Genomic DNA, 18,748 nt, shown 5'->3' with positions numbered 1-18,748 from the left:
AGAGCGCGAGCTTCCCGGGAGGCAGATTGGCTGACTTGAGTTCGCCAGCCGGGCTTAGACGCCTCCGTGGCCGGCCCCGGCTCTTCTCCGAGGCTCCATCCTTCCCTCTGCTTCGAGGCCAAGGAAAGTGGGGGTACGAACAACCGGGATTTTTACGCTCCTCGCCTTTATTTTTAAACGGATCCACCATCTGAGGCTGTCTGGGTTGCCTTTGGCTCTGGCTTCTATTCTTCGCTGGCTATGAAGGTTGTGCCTTGAAGATGGAGACTCTGTGGCTTTTATTCCTGTCGCTGGTCCCGGTGTACATCAGGGGACAAGGGGTCTATGGTAAGAGGCATGGCAGTTTTGGTCTTCGGGGGGAAATAAAAGGATGAGATTTGCGGGGGGAGGGGGGAAGGAGGGATTGGAGAGCTGGGCTGAATAATCAGATCAAAGTTTTGGGGGTGTTTGTTTTCGGAAAGCACCTGCAGAGGAAAAAAGTAAACGGCCGCGGGTAGAATCAAGGGTGGGAAGTTCCCGACGCAACCCCATCCAGCTACTTTGTAATAATCTCTCGCCGCGGTGACTTTGCTGCCGTTCCTCTCCTCTAACCCCGACCCTCCTACGATTTAGGAGACCGGAGATGTTATGCTTTTTTATAAAAAAAAAACAAACCCTTGGAAAGCCTCCGTCTGAGCGACGCGAGGGAATAAAGGGGGGGGGGAGTCATTTCGGAGCTGCGAGATTCCGTTCGGTGGAAACAAACCAACTTGTTGTTCCTAAACAGAAAAGTCGCCCTTTAAGAGCCGGTGGGCCATCCGTGCGTCTCCATCCTCTGCTGGGAAGACAAAGCTGGCTGGTCCATCCATCCCTTCCTCCCCCCGCCCCCTGTGCTTGTCCCTTTTTTTGGATCGCCCATTCCCGTTACTAAAACGACCCGCTAACCCTTTCCCCTCTTCTTCCTTTGCCAATATGGGTTTACTTATCGACACGCGTTTCGTTTCAAAAGACGGTTGCTACGCCTGAGGAGCTTAGAGGGGGCAAACGGGTGCTCCCTCCTTCAGCTCTTAAGATATCTTCCGATCTTGGGGTGGGGGAGGAGAAGAAAGAGTCCGACTATGCCCGGAAGAAGGACCCGTTCCCTTTCTGCCGCGAGGCGGCGGGAGGTATGATTCGGGGGTGGGGGGGGGGGAGTATTGCCTTCGGCTCGCGAGAAAGGCGTCCCGCTCCAGTCGTCACTGAGCTCTGGAGAATTTAAAATGAAGCGGGACGGAGCGAGCTCCGCAAAACAGCACAGCGCATGCACGGGCACTGTTGCTGCTGGGATCTCTCCCCCCCCGCCCCTTTTGCTATTCCCGGGAGTGGAGAGAGGAGCTTGGGGAGCGACGGGAGAAACTGAAGGATGGCGCTAGACAGGAGCGGGTGGGAAAGAGCATTCCCGCCTGCAGACCGAGCGTTATGGTTGGAGCGATGCTTGGAACGAAAGATTAAAAGGGCAATAAGGAATCTTTAGTACGGTAGTTCTCGTGGATCACGCTGTCCCGTCCCCGCCCCCCCCCTCACTTTTCCTGCCACTGTTTTTAAAGATACCCTTTTATCCAGGATTGGGAAGGAGATCCGTTTCCACAGATTTAGTGAACAGGTTGGTATCCCGTTTGCAAAAGGATGCTCGTTCGCACACAGGAACAGCCAACTTGGCAGAAACAGCTGACATGCTTGTCAGGGGTACCCCTAGAAGAAACACAAGATGATTTATCCCTTGGCAGCATAAAGGCAACGCAGTGTGACAGATGCCAAGAATGGACTACAGCAGTGTCACTATTCAGCCCCTGCTTTTGTGTAGGGCGAAGACTTCAGCTTCCTAAGGCATAACAACACCTTGCTCTTTTGCACAACAGCCTTGTTTATCTATAGCTGTGAAATCAAGTTCTCCAAACTCCTCTTCCTCTCCATCCCTGCAGGGTAGAAAACTTAAGGCTCCTAACCTAAGCCTTATCTAAAACGTAATGGGGATCAACCCACAGTTCAGCTGGTTTTCCAATGGGTAACCTTTCCATTAAGATTGTAGTCCCCGCAATAGAGCTAAAGCCTTTGCAGTCATTTTAATGATGCAGAAAAAGGAAAATAAAAATAAAAGGGAATGGATTATTCTCTCCATTCACTTGGGCTACAATTGTCAAGTTGGGTTATTTGCTTTCAATATTGTTTTGTTTTGTCTCTTATCCCATCCCCCAATGCCTGATAAGAAGAAGGGAGAATAGAGGGGAGAGATTAAAAACCTAAAGGGAAATTACAAGGCATGCCCCAGAGAAGTGAGATGGGGTATGTAATGTCTTGGTTGCAAAAGAAATGTTGTGTGTGCAGATTTTCACATCCCCATGGGTATTTTATATGCTTCCAGCCAAACTTTTTATTTTTAATTAGCTTGACTGTTGCAGTCCAAGCAGAACTAGTGGTCCCGGTTTTCTATTCTCAGGCCTCTTCAGGGTCTTTTAAGGCTGCCAATCTTCATACTTGACTGTATTCTTTCAGACTTATTTCTGACTCTTACTTCTTAATGAACTTAGCCCCCTCTCCTCTTTCTTTCATTTCTAGACTTTTGTTTTTGCATTTCTGCCTATCTGTAGACGTTTAGCATAACAATTCTGGTATATTTCAGACAGAAAAAAGGGAGGAGAGAATGTGCAGGAAAATCAAACAGAAAAAGATGCAATATGGTACAGTTTATTATTTAATCAACAGAGGTTATTTACTCCTTCAATTGTTATTTGTCTTCTCTATTTCTCTTTCAATGACCTCTGTAGAGAATAATCATTTTAATTTGCAACTATATCTGTAATTGTGGTTCAGATGAATGGAATCAGTATTCCACAAACTTTCCATGGTCACCCATCTGCAGTTCCTTCTTTTTCCAAAGCAGTTTTTAGCCCTGCTAATTATTTTAGTTTCTGAAGAGGGAGCTATTAATGTTTTGTGCAATGTTGAACTACAGCTTTTTGTTCTGCAAGAAAAATCTAATCAAGAATTACCAAGTCCTTGCCCTCTCCTACTCCCTCCACTAAATTTGAGCTTTAGCTGTAGTTTTGAGCTCAATGTGATATGAGAGTTAGATGTTCTTAGTGGTTGACCCTTGTGACCCTGGAAATTTCGTGAACTGTTATGCATCAGCATATTATCCCACCTAGGCATTACATTTTATACCATAATGGTTATACAAGAAGGCTAAGAAAGGATCCTTGCACACCTTGTCATGAAATATATAAATCTAAATATAATCTAATGTCAGATTGAATCACACTAAACTAGATGATTTGCCTATTGTGGACTTTTATAAAAGGCGGCTACCACGTTTAATCAGAATGGATGGAACAAATTAGATTTGTGCTAAGAGAAGCACTTGGAGCACAGGCTGAGAAGAACCTGAAAAAGCTAGCTATATAAACTGATCTTTGACATGATGACCGAACAAAGTCTGATCCTTTTAATAATCTTCCTTTCCTTTGTTAGACGATTCCATCCATTCATCCATCTTTACCAAAAGGCCAAACTTAAACTGGCTACCAAATAATTTGCACACATACCCCTTCCCTAACCGCTAAACGCACCATAGCTGTGAAAGAGAACCTGTCTCTGACTATTCTTGTCTTCCATGACCAAGTTCACATGTGGATATGAAGTAGCTCATCACTCACGTTAATAGATCTCTTGTGTAATTTCACTCCTATTCTTTTTTTTCAGCATGGACTGCTTTATACTCTGTGGAGGTCACAGAATGCTGTTTTATGTGCAAAGAAGGTTACCACTGTAACCCTGAAGAAAAGTTAAACAAAATCCCTTCTCCGCTACAACACAAACTGTTCTGCCTGAATGACTTGCCTTCTAATAGGGCTCCCATAGGAAGTGATTTAAAGTGGCAAATAAATCAGGGCCAGCTCTTCTATTGAACAGTGTGTTGCAGTTTTGCTAGGCGCCTGGATTTGGGTATTGTGAATGAGCAATAAATCTAATGTATCTTTTACTGTGTTTTTACTCTCAGGAAGGGAAGCCCTGTTTGGCTTACTTGTCCCAAAAACGTGGGCTGACCTTAGGTATTCCACATCTTAATTGGAGTGGGCACCATTTGTTATTCTGCAGTAGGCCGCAAGATTCTGTCAGCTCGCCCTAGCGGGTTAGTTTTGATAAAAATGACTCCTGGAAGAGAAACAAATGAGTAAAAAAAAAGTGTTAAAATGTTTTTAAAGGCTGGGATTGACAAAGGTGGGCTGTATTTTAGAGGGAGAACTTGCAATGAATAGTGACAGTTCAGACACAGAACTCTGCGATTCTGGGTGGACTGGAGGACTACACTTCTTGATCAGGAGGTGTCTGAATCATACTGGATGTTCATGCCAGTAACAGTTATCTGCCAAAATTAGATTGTATTGTGTTAGCGAAACAATACATTAATGTCAACTCTAATTATTTATTAGAACAGTGGGAATTATCTTTGGATATTTCCCTCGTATTACACGTGTCCATATGCATAAAGCAATAGATTGTTCAACCGTGGAAAATATCTCTGTAGCAAAATATCCTAAGCATCGGCTGAATTATATGTACATATTTTTTTAAAAAAATAAGGAAATTAAAATACCTATTTAAATTTAAACATGTGTTGAAATAGGTATTGGAGATAAGTGGAAAGAAAGGGGATTTGGGAGAAAGGAAATATTCTATTTTCCCAGATAAATATCAAGATTGCAGATATATTTTATCTTGGAATTAATATGAAGTATATATGTATATAGGAGGGGAGAAATGGTATTTTAAAGCTCACAGAATAAATCTTTTGAGGAGAGGGCTGTTCTATTTGGAACTATAGAGGCTGGACTGCTGTTTTATTTACCTCAGAAGGAGGATTTAACAAGCTTTGATAGGAGTGTTTTATTGCTAACATGGATCTGCTGACAGCTCAACTTTCTCTTAGTGCACTGAGAAAAAGGCTCAGCGGCTGGCAGTTCCCCATCATTGTCTTCATGCAAAAGGCAAATCTTCCAGGAAACTTCCAGAGGAAAAAAGAAGAAGCAGCCGAAGAGAGGAGCTTCAAAGAAAAACATTTGGCTGCCTTATTTGTGAACAGTCAAACAGAAATCTTACAGGGGAAGTTGCAGTTATCGTAGACTTGGAAAGCAGACAGAATATGCACAGCAGGAGCTATTCTTCACTGATGACAAGAGAGAGAAAAGAGCGGGAAAAATTGGGCTTAGTGAATGATTCCCCCACTTTCTAAGATTATGGAGTCGATACTGTATTTTTGAACTTGGCAAGGTGTTTGGTGAAATACTCTTATTTTAATGTCCTGGGAGAAAGTTTGAGGAGAGACTGTTGCTTTCTTTTTAACCACAGTGGGTTATCATGCCGTTCTACTAAGAGTCCTCTGTTCCTTCAAGTTTTATCTTCGCACTGATAGGGCTGGAGTGTCGATCTTTTGGCAAGCTTCATTGTGATACTTTCAGCAGCTTGATGTGCAGGTGTTAATAGATGTTAAACATTCGCTAGGGCAAAGTATTAATTGATAACTCCAGTAAATTGAGCTGATACTGGAGGGCAAGTCAAGTTTTTCTCTAGTAGGGAATTCTTTAAAACCTCTTCTGTCCTAAAGACACTCTACTTTTCTTTACTGAGGAAATGTGTTTCCTATTGATTACATGCGATTTAACCCATTTAAAGCAACTTCCATAGATCTTGCTTCTTCTTGTTCTCATGAAAATTGTCACCTTCCTAGCTTGAAGAGATTCCAATGGACTCGCCATCTGTTAAATAATATTCCTTATTAATACATTATTTTCCTTTGTCCTGTGTTCCGTCAGCTTTCCTTGCCTATTCGATAATGACTATGCAACGTCTAAAGACACCAGTCTTATCTTAGAACAGTAAAATTCCTAAGTGAGTTTTGGTGCTCCATAACTGTTTTTCCAGTTTTCCACCGACTTCTCACCACAAGCCCATGTCATTGTTATGGCCTTTTCACTCACAGAAATCCATCTTTGTAACTTTTCCTTTTTGTTTCTGGCGGAGTTGTTTTGTCCTTTCTGTGGACCAAAATGCCTAACATCCAATGCGGATTCTAGTTTTTCTGCTGGTGCTACACAGGAATCATGTTGCCTGCCTGGCTGATGCTTCTCTTCGATGTGATTGTCCTTGCCCTTTTTAATGCCTCAAACCAGCATTCAGACCATTTCATACAACCCCAAACAACCCACAGAGCCATCTTAGTATGCAGGACTGGGAACCTGACATTATCCATCTGACAGGTTGTTTGCAACTTACTGGTAGGAGTCAAAATATTTCACTAGAGGTGTCATCAGAAACCACTATCTTATGCTAATTTTTGTAGGAACATGAAGACAGATGTTGAATAATTTGACATGAGCAACATAGCTTAGAAAATTATCACCATGTCAGGTTATTGTCAGATTTTTGAGGAAATCCATATTCTAGACAACTTGAAAAGACAGAGTGAGTGAAGGTGTGGCAAGTGCCTGATAAATGTGTGTGCGTGTGCGCGTTGGAAGGGTGTGTAAAAGAAAGAAAGAAAACAGCATTGGAAAAAAAAAACCTCTTTTAATGCATTTGCATTTTGCAGTCAGCAGCATTAGCAATTCAAAAAGTGTTATTTTTCTAAGTAGTTGTCTATAACTTCTCCTGATGGAGTTTCTGTTTGTTTAGACAAGTGGAGATTGCTGAAACAATGGAGCAGTTGCTTCAGGATTGTAATCCAAAGTGAACAAACCCACTTTTCACTGTAAGATGTCCCAACAGTAATTCACCTATAACCTTCATCTTGCTATTTCAGTTCACTTTTAGATCTCTATGTATTTGCTTTGCATTGTCTGCATTACTTGCATGCCTAATCTAAAGGTCCACGCAATTCTGTTTGTAAAACAAGGACAAGGACTCCTAATTATCTAGAGGCAGCTATTTGCCATTTCAGACTTTAATTTCTTGATTATATTAATAAATTGCCTTTAGGAATTGTGCACCGGAAAGATTGATTTGTAAAAAAAGGAGTCCCAAGAAAGCCTCTTGCTACATATTAGGTTTGTAACAACAATATCCTTCCCCTCATGCCCATTACAAGATGAGAACCAAGTTATGTATTCTAACAGGCTTATTTCCTGCTTGTGTTTTTTGTAAGTATTTGGGCTGTGGACCAGAGTCTAGTTTTACTCTCTGATAATACATATGTTCAGACATAAGATAAAGGTAAAGGTTCCCCTCACACATATGTGCTAGTCGTTCCCGACTCTAGGGGGTGGTGCTCATCTCTGTTTCAAAGCCGAAGAGCCAGCGCTGTCCAAAGACATCTCTGTGGTCATGTGGCCGGCATGACTACACGCTGAAGGCACACAGAACTCTGTTACCTTCCCACCAAAGGTGGTTCCTATTTTTTCTACTTCTATTTTTTACATGCTTTTGAACTGCTAGGTTGGCAGAAGCTGGGACAATTAACGGGAGCTCACTCTGTTACTCAGTGCTAGGGATTCAAACCACCAAACTGCCAACCTTTCTGATCTACAAGCTCAGCGTCTTAGCCATTGAGCCACCTTGTCCCTCATTTATGTTCAGACATAAAATACCCTATCAATGCATAGATTCCATACACAGTAAGCTCCTAAAGTATTCCCCTTATGTTGCCATCCATACACGCTGGAACTAAAACTTCTGGATTCTTAGATGGCTGACTGAGGATCCCCAAAGCTACATTTCCTCAGAAGATATCAAGGGGGCACGACAGGTGAAACCCCATTGCATTGTACAGGTAGTCCTTGACTTACAACAGTTCATTTAGTGACCATTCAAAGTTACAATGGCATTGAAAAGTGTGACCATTTTTCACAGTTATGGTCATTTTTCACAGTTACGACCTTTCCAGCATCCCCATGATCATGTGATCAAAATTGAGATGCTTGGCAACTGGATCATATTTATACCATCGTTGTGCCTCAAGGTCACGAGATCCCCTTTTGCAACTTTCTGATAAGCAAAGTCAGTGGAGAAGCCAGATTCACTTAACAACCAGGTCACTATCTTAGCAACTGCAGTGATTCACTTAACAGCTGTGGCAAGCAAAGTCATAAAATGGGGCAAAACTCATTTAACTGATGTCTCACTTAACAGAAATTTTCTTGGGTTGCTGCCAGGACATGGAAGCTTGTTTTGACAAATCAAAGCTAAGTTTAAGCATGGTATAAGGGTTGGTCATAAATCCAAACATGGCTTAATTTTTTCAGTCTTTCAGCAGCTGTGGAGGTCTTCTAGGCTTAAGAGGAATGTCTTAAGCCTAGAAGACAGGATTGTTGGGTCTGAAAAGCTAGGTGGGTTAGTAAATCACATATTGTGATAATCGAAAATAGCACTATAATATGAAAGTAATGACAGAGACATGTTTCTGTACAGCTCTAGGGTTCCAATTCAGAGACCTTTCTTAGATTATCATCCCCTCCAGTCCTAAAACATTGGTTTCTTATCAGTTTGGATCCTCTATCTACCCATTTTCAACTGGCAAAAGACCCCTGCACACTTAGTTCTGTGAGATCTGGAAGGGGAAAGAGAGCAGTGAATCGTTAAGGGAGGAGAAAAGATAACAATTTTCCTGAAAATATAGAAAGCATGAGGAGTAACTCAAACTAATCCTGGCTTGCTTTTGTTTGACATTAACATGGGGCAGAGAGAAACTCTGACAGACTTTCAGGAGCCTGTTACTCTATCCTGGTGTTTCCCAACTTTGCAACTTTAACTCGCCTGCATTTCACCTCCCAGAATCCCCCACCACCACGGGAAACTGAAGCTTCTCAGTAGCAACCCGTATTCTTGGAGCGGAAGACTACTTGCCTTAAAATTGCTAAGATTAAGACGCATGGCGCTATCCTTATATATTTTGGACTTTTCTTGGACATTGTAAGAAATACATTTTAACCTTGGGATTTGACTAGAAATGCTTAGGACTATAGATGGACTATATTTATTCTAGCTCAAAGAGTTAATATATTCTAGTGATGGTGAACCTTTTTCTTATGGCGTGCCAAAATTGTGTCCCCACCAATTCAGCCCTCCCCACCCACCTGCGCATGCATGTGTGACCCCCCCCCCAAATATGTGCATGACCCCTCCCCAGGCTCCATAGGCTTTCCTGAAGCCTTGGAAGGATGAAAATGGCTTCTCCTGGCCGCCCTGGAGGCCCTCCAGAAGCCGGAAACAGATTGGAGCTGACAGCTGGCATGCTAGCAAATATGGCTCTGCATGCCACCCCTGCAACACATGCCATAGCTTCGCCATCACGGATATATTCCATGTTTGCATCTGTACCAAAGAAAATTGGAAATTATTTTTCTCTATACAGTACCTTCTTTTCTCTTCTTGTCTGTACCCCTAATTTTGTATCTTCCCCGCTTTCCTCCCTCTCCCCACCATTTTTTAAATTCTTTGTATATTATACTTTTTTGAAATCTCATTAAGTTGTCAAAATAAAAAAGAGAAACACAACTTTATCCTACAGTAATAAAGAATATTCCTGGAGTTCCTGCCATGCCTGTTTTTTTGACCTTGCTTGCTTCGAGGGCTAGCAAGCTATTGTTCTCTTGGGTTATGATAGTTGCATTGGAAGGATCTAAATTTGGCTTGGGAGAGGATACAACTGTTGTGATGAAATATAGCTGTTTATACGGATGAAAGTTTTGCTTTGCTTCGCTGGCCTTGTGAGCCAGCCGTCTTAGAATCCTTTCTAAGGCTTGTGATGGGAGAAAGAAGTAACTGTGACAAAAGAAAGTCTGAAGATATATTTTCCAAAGAGCCTCTTTTGAAAGAGCAGGCAAGTATTTTTTTAAGAGAGAAAACCCTAACCTGTTCCCCAAAGTAGTTTTGAGAAAGATCATTATTTGAGAAATTTTTGTTCTAGCTGAATGGGAAATACAGCATCACTTGATGGTCCAACAAATGCTTCTTCTTTCCACACATGCTGACATATCATATTAACCACCAGGAGGCAGTACATGACCAGCTTCATTGTTACTGGGTCTCATCAGATATATATAGCCAGTTTTTTTCTATGGGATTCAAACATTTGGCCAGGAATTAAACTTACAGACCATTGCATTTTAGATGAGTATATCATCATAATGTCCTGTGCTAAGCACATTGGGTTATAAGCGTACTTCACAATTTTCAGTCCACAAGTGCAATCTCTGCATCCTTCCATTTCAGGTTGAGGTTTTTCAAATCTTTCTGAAATGTTTGGTCCAGGTTTTCTTTGGCCTTCCTCTTTTTCTCTGACCATCTGATGGTAACCAATTGATTGTGGTTTTTGCTGGGCGTTTTTCATTTGTGCAGAGCACATGTCCAGCAAAGTGCATTCTTCATTCTGTCACTATCTTCAGGACAGTCTTCAGGAAATTATTGTAAAATTTCCTTGTTTGTGACATAGTCCTAATATGAGATGCGAAGAATTCTTCTGAAACAACATTGTTGGAAGATGTTGATCTTATGAATAATTCTTGCTGTAGATTTCCAGTATCATTGGCATAGATGGTAGTCAGTATGACAATGGCATTAAATATTCTGATCTTGGTTGCTGTGTTTATAGTGGATATGGTCCATATTGAACGCATTTGTTGGAAGTTCCTTTACTTATTTGGCAATTCACATCTGCTTCTGTTCTCTCATCTGTATCCCTGATACTACCAAGGTAGTTATTTTGTTGCACAAAATTTTAAGGCCTGCCCTCCTAATGTTATCAGAGTATTGTCTTGCACATTGCTAACTTGCATCAGCTTGGTCTTGTCTTCACTAATTTTAAAGCCCACTTTACTTGCCTCCCTCATTAACTTTACTTGCCTCCCTCATTAATTTAGTGTGGAAAGATATGTAGACAACCTTGGTGAAAGTGTCCAGAGAGTGTTACAATAATAGCATGTGTATATGCATGCTTTGAGCCCAGGAAATGGAAAGTATTAGAAAGAGACTTAGACTACTCCCAGGAGCAGTCTAATACTTTTATTATTCTCTTATAATTTTCACTGTTTTATTGTTTTTATTGTATTTTATGGCATTTCTATGTTATGACCTGTGGTCAGTGGTGAGTTTCAACATTTTTTAGAACCTCTTCTGTAGATGTGGCCTGCTTTGTGGGAGTGGATTGCTGGCCATGTGACTGGGTGGGAGTGGCTTGCCAGCCATGTGACCAAGTGGGAGTGGCTTGGCAGTCATGTGACTGGGTGGCCATGGCCATCTTGTAAAATGTGGTGAAACTCACTTAACAACGCTCTTGCTTAGCAACCAAAATGTTGGCTCAGAAACTCTGGCATTTGAAGCACGCAAGTCTTAAAGCTGTCAAGTTACAAGACCCTTGCACCCCTAACCCTTTAGAAAAAAAAACCCAGAGGTGTTCAGACTTGACAGCTTTAAGACTGTAAGGTTTACATAGGACTCTTAGAGGCGTGCGGGGCGATTGGTGAGCCAGCCAATCAGTGAGCGGCGGGTGGGGCAAGCATGGTGCGGACAGGCGGGAGAGAGAGAGAGAGAGAGAGAGGTTTATATACATCATATTATATAGCAGCGATGGCGAACCTTTTTTGGCTCGCGTGCCACTAGGGGGGGAGCACAGGGGAGTCGTGTGCAGGCATGCCGCACCCATAATGCAATGCGAGACCCCCCCAGTGTGCATTCGCGCACAACGCACAACCCCCCCCCATTTTTACATGCTTTTTTCGCCCTCCCTAGGCTCCAGAGGCTTTTTAAAGCCTGTTTTAAGCGTTCCGAAGGCGTCAGGGAAGCCTCCAGACGTTCCCTGAAGCCTTTGGACCGCTTAAAACCACCCTCCGAGCAAACAGGAAGTGACTTCCGGTTTGCTCGGAGGGTTATTTTAAGTGCTCCGAAGGCGTCAGGGAAGCCTCCGGACGGTCCCTGAAGGGCCTCCAGGGGGGTGGGGGAGGCTCTTTTTGCCCTCCCCAGGCTCCTATAAAGCCTCTGGAGCCTGGGGAGGGCGAAAAATGGCTTTTAAAAAGGTGAACTCAGCTGGCCACGCGCGCATGCGTGCTGGCCAGCTGACAGGGCATGCGTGCCACAGGTTCGCCATCACTGTTATATAGCCATATATGAGGTTTTAAATGGTTTGTGGGTCTATCTAAAACCTTGTACTCAGGAACACTATAACTCTACTCTGAGGGCTTAAGGAAGGTAAATTATGATATATCTACCATTCTGATAGAAGCCAATGCATATGAGGAGCAGATACACAGTACAGGTAGCTCCCTTGAAGAGGCATGCATGATTAAAAACTATCATTTTTGCTGGGATTGCCTTGGTTTTATGCCCTCTGTTGGGCCCCACTGTAAGAGTTTCCTGTTCCTGTGTAAAAAATGTATTCTGATTGGTTGTCAGACTCCGAGGGGCAGAGGGTCTTAGCTAACTTTGTAGGCTGCTCTGAGACCCAAGCATATTTGCCCTGCTGGCTGATGCAATCCTCCCAGGTACCATGTGGCAAGATGGGTGGAAGACTAATTCTATCTTTGTTATGTAGAATAGACTGATCCAGGCCCCAATGGCCCATTGACAAAGGGAGGGGGCATGAAGCTACAGGGAGCTACTTTGTCTTTAAAAAAACATGTTTCTCCCTTTTCTCATACAGGGAAATATAATATTCTGCCTTTTAAATATTTCCTAGGATATTTCATTCTTCTAGAAGAGGGGTGGGTGCTAACTTCCTTCAATTGAAGAACTAGCTATCCCTCTAAGTCCTCCCTGTGCAGTTGGGATCTTGCTCATGAAGAAAAGCTTACATGAAGGAAAGTTCTCTTTAAATACATGGAAATCGTGGGTTGAGTCATGTCTACAGCCAGAACCATGTCGGGATCTTTCAAGCAACATGGCCCTGCTTCTCTTCAACTACACAATATCTTATCATTACAGAATGACACACTGTCACTAAATCATCATCCAGAACCAAAAGGCATGCAATTCAATGGAGGACTGTTGCCTGCCCAATGGAGGGCCACAAGCTCAATTCTGGGCTTATCCTATTAAAAAGAATTGGGCACGTTCTCAAGAACTTGATATGTAAAAACCAGGCTGTTAATTTGGCTACTTCTGGGGGAACTGTATATACTTTTGTGTATATTCTGGTCTGTAGAAGTCAAAAGGAGCAAGGCAAAAAAGTCAATTGAGAAGCCAATATTTTTCATTTTGCTTTCTTACTTTTTGAAGAAGGGCTTTTCTTAGTGTAAAATGGATCTGATCACCATAGAGTGCCCCTGCTTTACCCCACTTTCATTGTAAAAAGGGAACAATAATACCAGTTAGTTGGCCCCAGATTTCAACAGTGTAGTCTTGGGATATTGGGAGCTGGGAAAAAAAGGGGGCTGGAAAAGTAGGCAACCTGTGAGATACTACCTGTCTCTGGGATAATAATTTTAAAAAGCCATTTGGTTTTTTTTAATGTGACAGCTTCATAATTATGATGTATATTACAGTATGTCTGTAGTAATTATGGAATTACTGCAATTTAGTTAATTAACAAATCTCCAGTTGAAGAAGATGCAGTAACAAGCATGCAGTGTACCAATTTCTAAGTTACATTAGTTTCATTCACCAAATAAAATTGGTCTCCTGCTACACTAAATTCAGACCTATGTTTCAAAAGCCTTCTTATTCCTGCAGATAAGTTGCAAGATTTCCATTTACATTTTTAAAAAACATGGCAAAAGGTCTTTTTGCAATTAACTAACTACTAATTCCGTTTTCTGCATCGACATCTGTTATATTCAGAATCTGAGTTTTTACCCCATCCAGCATGACAGATTTGAATGGTTAAAATCCATAAAAAAGAAATGTTCAGCTTTCATCATTCCTCATTTTTTTTCCTACTCAAACCCCGAGCCTCATAAGGTAGCTGCAATGATTTATTTGTTTATAATATCCATTTCTATATAGATGCCAAACAATTATAGCATATTTGTTATTGAAAACACAGGCATAGCTATTTGATGATTGCCAAATATGGGTCTAATGTTGACAGAGGTGGCATTCAGTCAGTTCTGACAGGTTCTAAAGAACCGGTAGTGGAAGTTTTGAGTAGTTCGGAGAACTGACTAGGAGGCTGGCCCTGCCCCCACTGCCTCCCAGCCTCCCAGTTGATCTTCTTTAATTGCTCTGAACAGGAGAACGGAGCTGAAAAGCAGGTTAGCGGTGTGGGGAGGGAATGGGGACTTTGCAGTATCCTTCCCCTGCCACACCCACAAAGCCACGCCCACAGTAGTAAAAATTTTTGAATCCCACTGCTAGATGTTGATATTTCTCTACTTCTGCTAGTATCTGGCATTCAGCATTCTCAGATGGTGACCAATAGAAATAAAACTTCCCTTGGAGGAAGAGAAAAGAGGAGGGGCTCTCCAAAGCCCCTCTAGGTCCGGCATGTATATGTGTGGGGCAGAGAGTTACAGAGCTTAATTAAAAACTATTATTAATCAAATATCCTGAGTACCTGTTCCTTTAAAGATGGTTTTATTTCCTTTTATTGAAAATTCTCAGAAGCTTTTATTCCTTTTGAGCAGAAAATTAGCATACATCAGGTTTTATTTTAATTATTATTATGTGCTACTCTGCAAAGCTGGTATCAAACTGACCCTTAAAATGAGTTATGAAGGGAATCAATAACCTGAAGCAGGAAATAAAGAACCAAGGGCAGAAGTCACTCGCAGTCTAATAACAGTTCCATCTACTAGAGCAAAATGGAGCCAAATGGATAAAAATGGGATTCTTGCAGTACATAAAAAGAGTTTTCACAGAACTGATGCCTGGATGTGTTGCATCAGGCTGCAAGTAGGAGTCTCAGACAGATCAACACTTCACATGCAGATAACTAACAGATCCAAGAAATGGTTCTTTTTTTTTTTAAAGAATTTTATTGGTTTTTTTAACATTTATAAGGGAAAAGGTAAATGGAAAGGTATACAAATTTTGGCAGTTGCAAAGTGTGGCAGGCGCCCCCTCCCTCCAAACTCATAGAGTACATCTGAGTATAAAACATTAATACATAATCATATATAATCAGTATATTAATTCTATTGATATTTTCAATCAGTTTATACATTGTAGTATATAATCCACATATAATTCCATTACTACTTTCGGTCAGTTTATAACAATAAGATTTTCTTATTCATTTTTGTGATCTGAGCTTTCTTGGTATTGCCCCTTCTCCCCCCGCTGGCAGAGCTCCGGCCCCTCCCGTATCCTGCATATCCGTTGTAGGATCTTCTGTTTTTTCTAGGTTTATTTTGTTTTTTTCCATAAAGGCCTGTGCCTCTATGGGTGTGTTAATTCTAATTCTTGTCTCCTCCCAGAATATCAGCATACCTTCAGGCATCAGCCATCTAAACCACACCCCCTCCAAGAAATGGTTCTTGTACAGTCTTCTCTTTGCTCTATTAATTTTGTGTCTGCTAAGAATGTCTACTTGGAAGAAGGTGGGGTTGGTTTTTTTTTTTTTTTGAGACAGTGGTTTTTCTGTGCCATCTGAAGTGGTTAGACATAGCTTAATTAGTCTTATGGAAAACAAGCTTGGTCTTCTCAGCCTGGTCCCATGGGACACCTACCACGACCAATAACATATACTATGTATCCCAGGGGACCCAAATTCCAGTCATGGACCAGAACCAGTCCGCAGCATGCCAGCAACTGGGCCACACAAACAAGTAAAGTTCTATCTGTGGGATGCAGGCAGCATGTAAAACCGCGTCCCCTCTGGTCCGTGGAAAAACCTTTCTCCATGGAACTGGTCCCTGGTGCCCAAAAGGTTGGGGGCCACTGGTCTATCCCACTGGCATCTCCAGAGGTTCTAATTACACAGTGTTTCTTTACTTCATATTGAAAAGAGGATCACCCCTTTGCCTGCAGCTGATTCACCCAACACGTTGATCAACATCAACCATACTCTACGGTAGTATTTTCATGTTTGAACATCTATTCATTGTCTTTAGCCACACTTCTTTTGAACCTTGATTTTGGGGTGTGAACAAGTAGTTTCCTTACCACGTGTACAAGGTGTGTTGCTGCCCAGTGCCTACAGGTAGTGGTGTATGGAATTAGCTTTGCTATGCTAATGCTAACCAGCAGGGGGAGTGCTTGTCCCTATTATTCTTGCATGAGTCTTTTATTTAATTCTGGATTCCTTAAATCCCCAAAATTGTATCTTCTAATTACAAGCTATACCTGTTTGTCTACTTGACTTCAGTTTAATTCATCCTGAGTTTAATTTATAGATATATAGATATATGCATTCAACTTTTATAATGATACTTCTCTGCAGGTAGGCACATGAATCCTATCTGTTTAAAAGGAACTGTAATGAATAGCTGAATGCTTAGGTAGTAATAGCTGCACGATAAAAAAAAAACCAGACAAAACATTTTCTAGAAAGAAAACTCCAGCCTATATTTGTGTGCTTTTTCTTTTTCTTTATGGAAACATCTTCTAGAGAGAATGTTAGCAGACAGTGCTTAAAAATACAGAAGGTGTCATACGAAGGAAGAAGCTTGTGATTTAGATTAGCCAGAAATCTGGTAGGGTTATGTCATGTTTCTTATTCAAAGGAGAACAGGGATTTCAGAGTACGCAGGGACATTTTATGTAGCACCTTAAAGCAGCTACATCTTTTTACAGGATTGTATGCTCAGCAGCTGCAGTGCAATATTGGGGAAAGACTCATTTAGCTTAAGGAGTTGTCCACAGGTATTGTGTGCTCTTGATACACCTTTAAAATCCATTGGTCATGGCAGCATTTTTTTCTTTTCAATCTGAAAAGATAAAACATAACATGAGCAGGTATAAGACTGTTGCATTTATGAAAGTTTTGTTGAAAATTGCCATTTTTAATTAAAATATTTGCCACATTCTTAAACTGAGATGGCTTATGTAGAAATTGTTTTAACGGTTGGAAAAAGTAAAATATTGAAAAAAGTTTAAGTGAAAAGTTTAAGCTTAGTAAATGCTTCACAGCAGGAGTGAAATCCACTTACCTTTGCTACCAGTTCCGTAGCAGTGTGAGTGCACATGCCACCTCTGTGCATGCTTTCTAGTGAATATAAATCATGCAGCACAGCTGATCGTCAGAAAAACCAGTTCGCCCGAACCAGTAGCTTTTTTTTTTTTTACTATCAGTTCGGGCGAACAGCTAGCATCTTTGCTAGCAGTTTGGGGGAACCAGTCCGAACCAGTAGCATTTCACCCCTGCTTTATGGGACATTGTTTTAATCCTTTAAAAAGTATTATTTTATTAGATATTATAAAAGCAAGAATAGAAATTAGTGCAAATGAAAATAAAGGGAGAAGGAAGATCCTGTCTAATCATCAAAGCCACATAGACCATAAGTTCATTTTTCCTGTTAGGACAATCTAAAGTTAAGAATTGGGTTAATCAACTGCAGAATCCCGAAGCTTTTTCCTTCAGGCATTTGAATTTTGTGCAATAGTTTTGAAACCTGATTCAAGAATTTTGAGCAATACTTTTGAAGCCCGATTCATGACTGGCTTTTCTAAGGGAGGCTTTTGTTTGTTCATTCTGATTTAGAAAGAAGACAATGGTGATTTAAAGCATGAGGGGCAAAACTTTTTCTTATAGCCAGTAGGAAAAGATGAGCCATTGATGTGAATTTAAGAACATGATTTGCATGTAGAAGAATCCAGCTTTGATCTCTGACGTCTGCATTAAACAGGAGCCCAGATATTAAGAGGTTAGAATACCTAAAATGTCAGAGTTTGTTGCAGAAATCAAATCCAGAAAGCACACAGGGGTAACAAATTCAACAGGATTTATTAACTTCTCGTTTTATATATATATATATATATATATATATATATATATATATATATATATATATATATATATATATATATATATATATATATATATATATATATATATATATATATATATATATATATATATATATATATATATATATATATATATACATATATATATATATATATATACATATATATATATATATATATATATATATATATATATATATATATATATATATATACATACATACATACATACATACATACATACATACATACATACATATATATATATATATATATATATATATAATAACACATGAAACATATATACAATACTAAGAATGGTTCTTCCAACGTGGTAGAGAGGAGAGATAGCAAGTACAAACACAACACAAAATGGAAGCACAAAATGGAGAAGGCAAAAATTGAGGAATACAGAAGCTAATGCCCTCAAGCTTATATACTGTCAAACAGCTTGACAGGCTCTAAACTGTTTCAGCTCCCAAACATTGGCTTACTTAGTTGCTATGCCTATACATTGGCTGACCTTGTTGCCATGTCCATCCCAGTTCATGAACTATATACAGTGACATAAAACATGTTATTTTCTACTTTTTACTTTTTTGTAATCTCACCTTTATTATTTTTATAAATAACTTAAGGTAGTAGATATATCTAATACCCCTTCTTCTTTTCTCCCACAACAACAACCCTATGAAGCTTGGGCTGGAGAAAGTAACCAGCTCCAAATTGTCCAGCTATCTTTCATACCTGTTTCCCTAAAAATAAGACCTCCAGATAATAATCCCAATAGGGCTTTTGAGCACATGCATTAAAATAAGCCCTCCCCTGAAAATAAGCCCTCTCTGAAAATATTGCAGCAGCCCTGAGGTGACCATACCTGCCACCTCCTGTACCTCAAAAA

The 18,748-nt window shown here is 40.7% G+C and overlaps 1 protein-coding gene across 1 annotated transcript in view; it reads left to right on the top strand.

Moving 5' to 3' along the window:
* Positions 1–221: 221 nt before the first annotated feature.
* The window catches only part of MDGA1 (MAM domain containing glycosylphosphatidylinositol anchor 1), a 341,865-nt gene continuing 323,338 nt past the window's right edge, over positions 222–18,748 (top strand). The window contains exon 1 of the mRNA XM_081942783.1: positions 222–327. Coding sequence (XP_081798909.1) covers positions 261–327 — 67 coding nt within the window. The 5' untranslated portion in view covers positions 222–260. The remainder of the gene's footprint in view (positions 328–18,748) is intronic.

Source organism: Natrix helvetica (assembly GCF_964273705.1).
Source record: "Natrix helvetica genome assembly, chromosome: 2".
Taxonomy (NCBI): Eukaryota; Metazoa; Chordata; class Lepidosauria; order Squamata; family Natricidae; genus Natrix; species Natrix helvetica.
Note: the sequence above shows the minus strand (reverse complement) of the source record. Positions and strands in the feature narration are given on the sequence as shown.